Source organism: Engraulis encrasicolus, chromosome 2 (genome assembly GCF_034702125.1).
Source record: "Engraulis encrasicolus isolate BLACKSEA-1 chromosome 2, IST_EnEncr_1.0, whole genome shotgun sequence".
Taxonomy (NCBI): Eukaryota; Metazoa; Chordata; class Actinopteri; order Clupeiformes; family Engraulidae; genus Engraulis; species Engraulis encrasicolus.
In genome coordinates, this window is record NC_085858.1 from 19,961,235 (window position 1) to 19,970,967 (window position 9,733).

The 9,733-nt window shown below is 43.1% G+C and overlaps 2 protein-coding genes across 3 annotated transcripts in view; both read right to left on the reverse strand.

The window, feature by feature from the left end:
- Nucleotides 1–2,278, reverse strand: part of LOC134470145 (cytoglobin-1-like) — an 11,070-nt gene extending 8,792 nt beyond the window's left edge. Inside the window, exons 1-2 of one of the 2 annotated variants that reach the window (XM_063224171.1) lie at nt 2,085–2,278; nt 1,712–1,918 (exon numbers count right to left, since the gene is read on the reverse strand). In XM_063224171.1, the coding sequence (XP_063080241.1) occupies nt 1,712–1,905 (194 nt within the window). In that variant the 5' untranslated portion in view covers nt 1,906–1,918; nt 2,085–2,278. Of the gene's footprint in view, nt 1–1,711; nt 1,919–2,055 lie in introns of both variants that reach the window. The other variant, XM_063224180.1, reaches the window with a different exon arrangement.
- A 4,618-nt stretch (nt 2,279–6,896) lies between these two features.
- On the reverse strand, nt 6,897–9,345 carry tmem220 (transmembrane protein 220). The gene is made up of 6 exons (XM_063224224.1): nt 9,153–9,345; nt 8,937–8,966; nt 8,772–8,832; nt 8,071–8,194; nt 7,909–7,968; nt 6,897–7,717 (listed from the first exon to the last, which is right to left on the reverse strand). Exons 1-6 carry the CDS (start codon nt 9,240–9,242, stop codon nt 7,585–7,587), a joined length of 498 nt encoding a protein of 165 aa, XP_063080294.1. The 5' UTR covers nt 9,243–9,345; the 3' UTR covers nt 6,897–7,584.
- Nucleotides 9,346–9,733: the final 388 nt, after the last annotated feature.

Here is a 9,733-nt window from a genome sequence, read left to right on the forward strand (position 1 = left end):
TCGATGGAAATTAACTAAGTTCAAGCAGCTGCTTTGTCAACTCTGTTGTTGAGGTGAACTAATCAGGGGTGTTGTCAACTCTGCTGTTGACTGTTGAGGTGAACTAATCAAGCAGCTGTTTTGTCAACTCTGCTGTTGAGTGATTGTTGACCGTTCTTGCTACCATGATCATAAGGTCAAACACCTTCTGTGTTAAACTGCATGTAGGGCACTTAACATAGATGTAATACACAACTGCACAGATGGTCCATCCGGCATAAACACTAATTAACAAACAGCATATAGTGTCTATACAGTACATACCCTTCCAGCTGTCTAAACTTCATCCCATCTGTTACTGGACTGATGAATTTCACCTCATTTAGCCTTTTATTTATGTTTTATTTGAAAGATCATATGGATATGCCTGACGACGATACAGGGTGATCAAACATTGCACTTTTTAAATTAAATACATTCTCTAACACGAAATGCACTCAGAGAGTGCAGACCCCTGCCAAGGAAGCTGTTTGATAGAACATTTGACTTTGCTTTGCGCTTTGTTTTGTTTTTGTGGTGTTAGGCACTGGAATGTCAAAAATTGCCCCATATTTCAAGGGTGAAGAATCTTTTTGTAAATTCCTGGATCCGGATTGTGATCCGAATCACCACCAAAATTCAATCACTCGTTCCCCTCGTCATTTCCAACAACTCCACAGAATTACATCAAAATCCGTGCATAACTTTTCCTACCTATCGCCATTGTTTCAAAGATAAGTCATGAAACTGTCAGGATAACTGATTGCTCACACAAATTTGAGGAGAGAACCCAGGCGGCCACACTTGCCCTGCTACTGTGTTTTTTGCCTCAGGTCTCCCAACCACTACAAAACACTGTGTGTGTTTGCTCTCTTCAGACATTGACGGTATTGAAGGTGGCCAAATACAAACCAACTATCTCTAGCCTTAGGAGGTGAAGGGGTAAAGAGCTCAAAACTGTACAAACAGTAGAACACGTGGAACACACAAACTGAGTGTTTGAACTATTGCCTTCAAGTGGTTTTGCTGAAAGTCAAGACCAGTTGTGAAATACTGGGAGTAGAACTGAATTCAAAACCAGAATCCCCTGCGTGACAAAGCATAGTGTTTTGAAAGGCATACACAGTGCTGTGTGTTATTAACAAAAGAACACATCTGCCCATTATCGGCTTAAAATGAACAAGTTACCAGGAATGTCCTTATACGCCCCTTGGCTCTCTAACTACCACCGCATGAGAGTGCCATGTATATTATGTGTATCTTGCTTTATGCTGCAGCTGCTACACACCTTCATTTCCTTCAGGATAAATAAAGGAAGTCTACTCTACCACCCTACTACTACTACTACTACTACTACTACTACTACTACATGATTCCAACTGGCTATCCATTCCTCAGTATACAACAGCATGTGAGTGTTCAGCAGAGCCCTTGTCTTGAAGAAAGCATGTCATGGGGTCAATGAAGGGGTTTGTTGGCTCAGACGTCAGGTGGTGCCCATAAATTAATCAGCAAATAGGTAATGAATGTACCGCAATGGATATGTGTCTTAGAGAACTCACTAAAACCAAAGAAAATGATTTAATCCATACAATAGTGCTTTTATATGTGGTTGCACCATGCTGACATGTGCTACCACTAAAACGTCCTTGACCCAAGGTGAGGAGTCCGAGTGCACAAAAAAAGAGCCCACCTGATGAGCACAGCAACCCCAGCTGCCTCGCTGTTCTGGAAGACGATGGCCCATGTGTCCTGGATGAGGTCCATCTCCTGCTCTGAGAGTGGCGCCGTCTCCTCCACCTCCTGCTGCTGCTGCTGATGCTGGCTCTGGTTCTGCTGTTGGTGGTGGTGCCCATGCACCTCTCCGTTTGCCTGGACCCCCTCCATGTGAGTAAACTCCCTGAGGCGGGACAACAAAAGCACGAGACGGAGGGGAATGGAGTGTTAGAAGGAGTATATGAAGAAGGACGAAATGCTTTTTCTTCTGTTGAGGTTGAAAGCAATAAAATCTCCTTTGCCCCTTGTCCCTGTTCTTACTTTCTCTCTCAGTCCCTCTCTATTCTCACCCCTTTCTCAAAGTACTTCTCAGTCAGATATCTCTCAGTCCTTCTCTGAGTACTTATTCTCAGTCAGTTCTCTCCCCTGTTCTGTTTTCCCTTCTGTGTGTGGAGCACTCGCTTATATATGCAGTCCAGCTGACTTCCCCCTCCCATGTGCCCCCCCTCCAACACTGAGACCTCATTAGAGACGCTCTGCTCTCCCTGTGTGTCTGCAGAGACTTGACTGAAAGGAGGACCGCAGAGAGAGAGAGAGATTGAGAAAGAGAGAGAGAGAGCTGAGTGGAGAGAGAGAGAGAGAGAGACCTGAGGGGAGAGAGAGAGAGAGAGACCTGAGGGGAGAGAGAGAGAGAGAGAGAGAGAGATAGAGAGAGAGAGAGACCTGAGGGGAGAGAGAGAGAGAGAGAGATGAGTGGAGTGGAGTGGAGTGAGAGAGAAGGGCCCACCCACTTTTTTTTCTCCTCCCCTGCTTGATTTCCTCTTTTCTCAACTCATGAGCCATGAGACGGCCGTCACATTCTTGATTTTCTTTTAAAAAGAAAAAAGAAAGAGTTCAGATTCAGCATTTTTTCAGACACTCAACTAACAGTGAAAAACAAAACAAAAAGTATGATGTTTACACAAAACTCTGGAGACCAGGCAATTTTGCAATCGCATCAAAACCAGTTTGGCAAACAAGACCCCCGTAAGCTCTTGCTCCACTGGACCTGACACAACACAAGAGCAGCACATGCAGATTCACGGCTGCTTGCCTCATAAGCCCTTAGTCAGACTACATGGGCCATATGTTATGGTATCAAATATGAACTGCAGCTATGAAGAGTAAACCTGCAGAGCATGCATGCTTTTGGATTTGGCAATCCCACAGTTGAGGATGCACCACTGTTTTTCCTCACTGTTAACTACAACAAAAGTAATAAACCCTTGATCCCTTATTCCATGCGGCTCTTTCCCCATTCTCCTCACATTAGCACAAGAAAGCAACAAGCAATGTCAATGATTAACAAAACGAACCTTGGTTGGAAGACTCAGCAGAAAACTGTCAATACAAGGGACTAGTCAGGACTGTTAATCATGTTATATGGGTGGAATAAAAAAAAAAAAAACGTATTTGAAATCTAATGTTTACAACCATTTATGTGTGTTACTTTACTCTTGTATTAAGATGTTTATGACAGTCATGATGACCCATGTTAGAATCCTTTATACTGTAACCACTCACCCCCTTTTCCAGATACTGCATGACAAAGCTTTGTGTTCTACTAAGTCTTTTTCATGCATACACCTCACGTCTCCTCTAAATTGAGGTAATCTTAACAATAAGATTATAAAAGTTTATAGTTTAATAGAAGTTTATTCAGTTGAGTGTGCTGAAATACCACTGTTTATCAGGATTATGTCCTGGACTCAACAGAAGTAGTCTAAGCCAAGTTTTACTGACCGATTTCAAAACCCAAAAGTTGACACCACATTTGGAGAGTAAAGATCAACTTTACTATGCACTTCCCTTTCTTAAACTCTGATGAAACCTTTGATTGTCGGCACATTTTCCCCATTTAAAAACTGACAGTGTTTACATTTTTCTGTTGCAAACTGTTCTGCACTTGGTGTAAAAATCAAGGCTCAGCTTGATGACTGATTTTTATTTTAAGCCCTTTTGACAGCATTGCAAGCTGTAGTTTTTGGCAGTCTAAAATAAGCAGTCCAGAGAAGCAGAGATGCATTTTCTGACAGGCGTGTAATTGAATACCAGTTTGGCAGCCAGTTTGAGCCCGCTGATCTGAATGGAGTACTCACACGTTGTGACAACTGAGCAGGGGTTTTGAGCCAAGACGTTTGTTCCGGTCATTTAGAAAAGGACATCTCTTAGTAATTTCCTGTATTCTTAATTTAAGCACGGAAAGAGGAGCAAGTGTATGATTCACACTTAGAGACACAATTTATGCACACTGCAGGCCTGTGTGAATAAAATCTTCAAAGAATCCTGTTTTCAGTAACCTGACTCTCGCCTGATGGTTGGGTTCCGCCTTGCTTCACAACAACCAATATTTACAGATGATGACAAGAGAGAAACATTGTGCAGATGCTGTGCATGTTTTTTTCACAAGTGGAGTTTTCCACAACCCTGTAGGGCGGCCAATTGATACGGCCAATTTCACAATGGGTCAGCCATTCACTTGACCTGTCAGCCTGGCCTGACTGTTAAGAATTGTGAGCCCTGAGTCCCCTGAGCCCTCAACAGCCAGGCATCTCCTCACTGCTCTTAGCAGGTTGCCCATCCCCCGTTGCTGGTGGGCTACCTGTCTCCCCCCTCCTACTGCTCCCCCTGCTACTGACCTACAGACCCTTTCACTGACCTACAGACCCGGTACTTTTCCGTCATGCACCGAGTGTGTGGGTAGGCAGTGATTGGCCCAGCAAGCAGACCTTCCGGCTCCAGAGGTGGGTCCTGGCCTGCTGGTAACACCCCTGGCTCGGCACCCTGCTGTGCTGCTGGGAGCATATACGGCCAGGACAAGAGGTCACCACAGACCACTCATCGGACGGGGACTCCATGCACACTTGGGATCCATCTTTCTCTTCATCTTGGACGTTTCAGGATCCCAGCGTCCACTCATGTACTCTAGTGACATTCTGTGCGTCTTTGAGAGTGAGTGTCTGTATTATGTTGTTACCATGTTATGACTGTCTGTATTGTATTGTGTTTACTGTACAGTTTGTATTGTTTAGTAGCTGCATAGTATATGTGCTCGAGCTCTCAGGTCCACTGATGCCAAGCTGCTAAGGACCCCCCACCCCCCGCAGAAGAAGATCGGCGACGCCGCGTTTGCCTGCTATGCGCCCAAGAGATGGAACGCCCTCCCCATCGAGATTCGATCAACCACCTCCGTCGACTCCTTTAAGAAGCAGCTGAAGACCCACCTCTTCATCCTTGCCAACTCCTAGCTGCCAAGGCGTCATAGTGTCCCAGCTGCCGCAGCGCCCTTACCACTCGCAACCAGCCCTGGCAGGGGGCTCCCCTAGGTGGCCGCTGGTCTCTGCCTGAGGTTTCTTCCTGACTATAGGGGGTCTCTTTTTTTCTCAGACTTCACTGAGCTTTTTTTTTCCCCCTTACAAACTATGAATCAAGCGAAAGGGAGTTTTTCCTCACCCCTGATGCCACCAGGGGCCGCACCTGAGCGCCCAATCTCTGTGTGACTATCTATGACTTATGATAGGCCCAGCCACTATGGACCTTACACATCTAAGAATCCTGGTCCTATCATACGTTGACCTTATGACTCTACATTCTCTGTCTATCTCTTCTTCCTCTGCCTTCCTGCTTTTTCTGCCTCTCCTCTATACCTCTCCTTTTAAATCTATCTCTAAAAATGTTTTTTTTCCATTTGTTAAGCACTTTGAGTTACATGCCTTGTATGAAACAGTGCTATACAAATACAATTATTATTATTATTATTATTATTATTTCTCCATGTCGCGGTTCTGCCAGAGAGTGCATTGGGTCAGTAATGTGCTACTGTGGGGTAAGGGGATTGATACTCCCAACTGAGTTCGCTCCCGGACGTGCGGTCCCAGGTGTTTCTATCACTCCCGGACGTGCGGTCCCACCCGATTATATTTCACGTATTATCATATACTGCCACATACAAGCAATTTAGGGTTAGGTTTAGGTTTAGGGTTAGGTTTAGGGTTAGGGTTAGGTTTAGGGTTAAGGTTAGGGTTAGGGTTAGGGTTAGAAACAAAAAACTAACATCAACAAGATAACTGGCTCCGTCATATGGCGGTGGTACCGATAGTCTGGCTAGTGGGAGCGAGATGAAATGGGAGCGTCCTGAGATGGGAGCGTCAATCTGGGAATCTACTGTGGTGGAGTAGCGATTACATCTCTATGTCTGTTTAATGTATGCTCTGTGTGTCTGCTGTAGGCAGACACATATCCATGCCCCAGTCCACACAGCTATTGTAGGTAGCTGTGTCATGTTCCCTCCTCACTCCCCCCTGTTTAGGGTGTCTGCTTGTAGGCAGTCACCTTCATGTTCCCCCTCCCCCTTGGTAAGATAGCTGCTGTAGGCAGCTATCCTCAGTTTCCTTATTGTATATATTGTATTTTATATTGTGTATAGTATTATGTGTATTTCCAATTATGTATTTTGCATATGTGTATTTTCATTCCTGTATATGCTTATGTCTTTGTATTTTCTATTTACTTTTCTAGTAAAACCACGGTTTTCACGGTTTGCATTCCCATCTGTGTGTGTCTGACTTCATTGGACATCTTCATACTGTTCTGGCCGGACAGCCTGTGGTGTTTGTTGTTACCTGCACCAGCCCCTAACAGTCCTTTTTCGGGTGCACACAGCACACTATCACTGACAACACTGGAAGGGCAGGACTCAAAACATTTGACGGACAATGTATGTATACTAATGTGACAAGGGGTGCTTTTCTTGTTCTTCTTGAGTTGAGATTGCCTTAGGGTTTAGCATCCAGCTCTCAGCCATTGATACTCCCTCAGGAATGTTTACAGTGAAGAAGAAATGTGCAAATCAGTACTCAAGAGTTCCACATTTTTTTCGGTCAGGGGTATTTGAATGGACTCTAAATAAAGTTCATTTCTTTTGGAACTGTGCAGTTCTCTTATGTAGTGCCAAGCATTTCTCTTCAAGTAAAGAAGTGCAACATCTTTTTCTGTTACAAAAAGAAGGAAATGTATGTAATGTATGTAATGAAATGTATGTAATGTAATGAAAAGTTTGAAGGATCAAAATATGAATCAATTGGAATGAGAGGTGCAAAAATGGATGTTAAGAGGATTCAACATTGAACAAATGTGAACTGTGTTTATTGCAAAAAGAGGTCACACCAAATATCGACCACACATCATTGAACGGGTTTACAATTTCCCTTTTTGCCACTTTCATAGATAACTACCGCCATTAACCTGGACACAAACTCCTCGTCAATTCAACTCTGATTGTTTTCCCCATGTCTATATACTTGAGTAAATTAATACAACGCACAATTTATGAACTAATACAGCAAGCATGAATGACTTAAACATGGTCGCTAAAGCAGTGTCTCTGTCAATTGCATCCCGAACTTTATGCACTGGATACCACTGACTCTGCCCCGCTCTCCTGTTAGTTTGACTAAAAAAGCATTTTGTCACAGGAAGATATCCTACATGTCAAGGACATTTGTGTGTATGTATGGATATCCTCTTCATATGGTTTCATTTATACTCACGCTACGTAATCACAAATGTGTCTGCATCGGCAGAGACACCCTGCAAATGAGTGCACAAGAGTTCCTGACCATGGACAGAGGTAATTGAGTGGACGCTAAAGTGCAGAGTTGTATAGAGTAGAAGTAGAAGTACTTTTACAAATGTAATCACAGCACTAGTGATATGTGCTGATATTACATGGTCTCAACTTTGTAATATCATGCTACTAGTGTTGTAATTACATTTGCAAAAGTACTTCTGCTTCTAAATTACACAACTCTGCTAAAGTGCTGTTTTACAGTGTGAGGGCCAGTTTGATCTCAGCTCTGTGTTGACATAGTAGTAGAGCCAGGCCACAAAAGGGAATACGGTGATCCCAACAGCCGGACACAATCGGATCATTCCAATGTCCTCCCTACAGTAAAAGAAGAGACAAATTCTGTAAATACTAGTAACACTTCATGTTACACAATGTTTTTTTCTGTTATAGGATCTGTAGAAAGCAAAGTCAAAACGTATTCACAGAATGAACATGTAATTTAGTTAAATAATTTTTCATTAACATAATGAAGAGTATTGCAGATCTCACAACCAGAAAAATCTTACCTTCCTGAATGCCTGCACAAAAGAAGCCATGTGACTGTTAACATTAGACCGGAAAACTCTCTGCATGAGGAGAAAACAATAATCAGACTCTGTGGCATTAAATATAAAACAACAGACATACATTCTTGTACAGAAATGTAATAATTTAGCTTTAATACCTACCTTCCCTCTTCTTGTTGGAAAATGTCTGTTACACCTTGCTTTACCAGAATCCATCCCAGGATGCCACAAAACGCAGCGCCAATCAGGACATACAGGTCAGCTATTCTTCTCCATACCAACGTCTCTACAGAATGTTTGGAGGGAAACATCTTTCAACTGCTATGTCTATGATAAAATGTCCACTGTAGAGGTGGGCAAACTGGATTGAGAAAGTAGGCCTAATAGTTCTGCCAGATAATCACTCTGACTCTGCTCCCTACACACTTGATCATTTATAATTAGTTCATCATCTTAAGTGAAGATAGGCCTAATTAGGACTGCCTAGTTCATTGAATTTGCTGGAACAATGTATAGCCTACAGTTTTTATTTCGCCCCTTTTTCTTTCTTTATATTATTTTTTTAAATATGCAAAGTAATTGGGATGTCAACCCCTGGTCTACTGTAAAATGACTCCTCAACTGCTGTGATGTGCAGCTTTCGCCACAAGATGGAAGTATATCGCAGTCTCTGCCAGAGCCGTGGTCGCTGTTTGGAAACAGGACTTTGATTTTCTATAGCCACTAGAACTGGGTTGTAGGCTATGTCTAGTAGATTTTACGATTGCTGTCAGTTTTAAGTTCAATCGCCAACAGCAACACCATTCCTTCTCTGAAATGTCGGACATATTATCAGCATTGAGAGTTTTAAAAACATTTCTCACCTGTCACGTGTGGATGCCAGCTAACGAATAGGGTCAAACACGACGGAATGGCATAGCCAACCTGAAATGGCACATTTAATGACGTGTTATTTTATTTCATTATTATTTTCTAAAGTTGACAAGAAATTAAACTAAGCCTATGGAACGTTTACTCTGCACACGCACCATCCACAGTCCCGCATCTGGGTCGTTTATCTATTTGAGCAAAAAAGAGAGGAAGAGAAAGTTTCAACGCATTCAGACTGCGACACAGGCTACACAGATTTGTCACATTGTATTCCATGTCTGTGTCAGGTGAAGGTGATCTATTCCAAACATTCACATTTCAGCTAGTCAACTCTTCTCGTTCTCAGTTTTGGCGTTCAGAAGTTGGCTACTTGCCTGCACGTACGTCGCGAGCGCAAAAAACAGCGACATAAACAAGTTGCAGATCCTCCAGACATTCTGTGTCCAGGTCGAAGTATGCTTCATCACTTTTTTAATCAAAGTATAAATTGCCTACATGTGCAACGTTTGCAACTTTCCTCAATCCCCACTTTTCTCCCTCTCAGATATCTGTCATGGAAAACCCGGATCTGAAACTTTCCCAGGAACATGGGAGTTGAAGTTCAAGTCAGCTGATGTCCTTGATGTTCACACTGGGAAATTTCGCAAATTAGGGAAATTCTAGCGGAAATAATTACATTTATTCTAGACGACAGAGAGAGCTCGTGGCTCAGGGTCCTTGCCTTTTGCAGTGGTTGGTGATTGTTCTAATACACCCAAAAATAAATCGTTAGGGATGTGGTGTGTGTATGGTGTTGTAAGGTGTGCGCTCACTGCAGAATTCACACTTAAGATATCAAAGGTCAGCATAGCTAATCGGTTGAAAAATATGTCAATAGTATGTGCGGCAGCTCGTGACTGTCCTCGCTGAACAGGTCATGCGCGGGTGTTCCCCTCGCTGAAGATACACTTCTGGA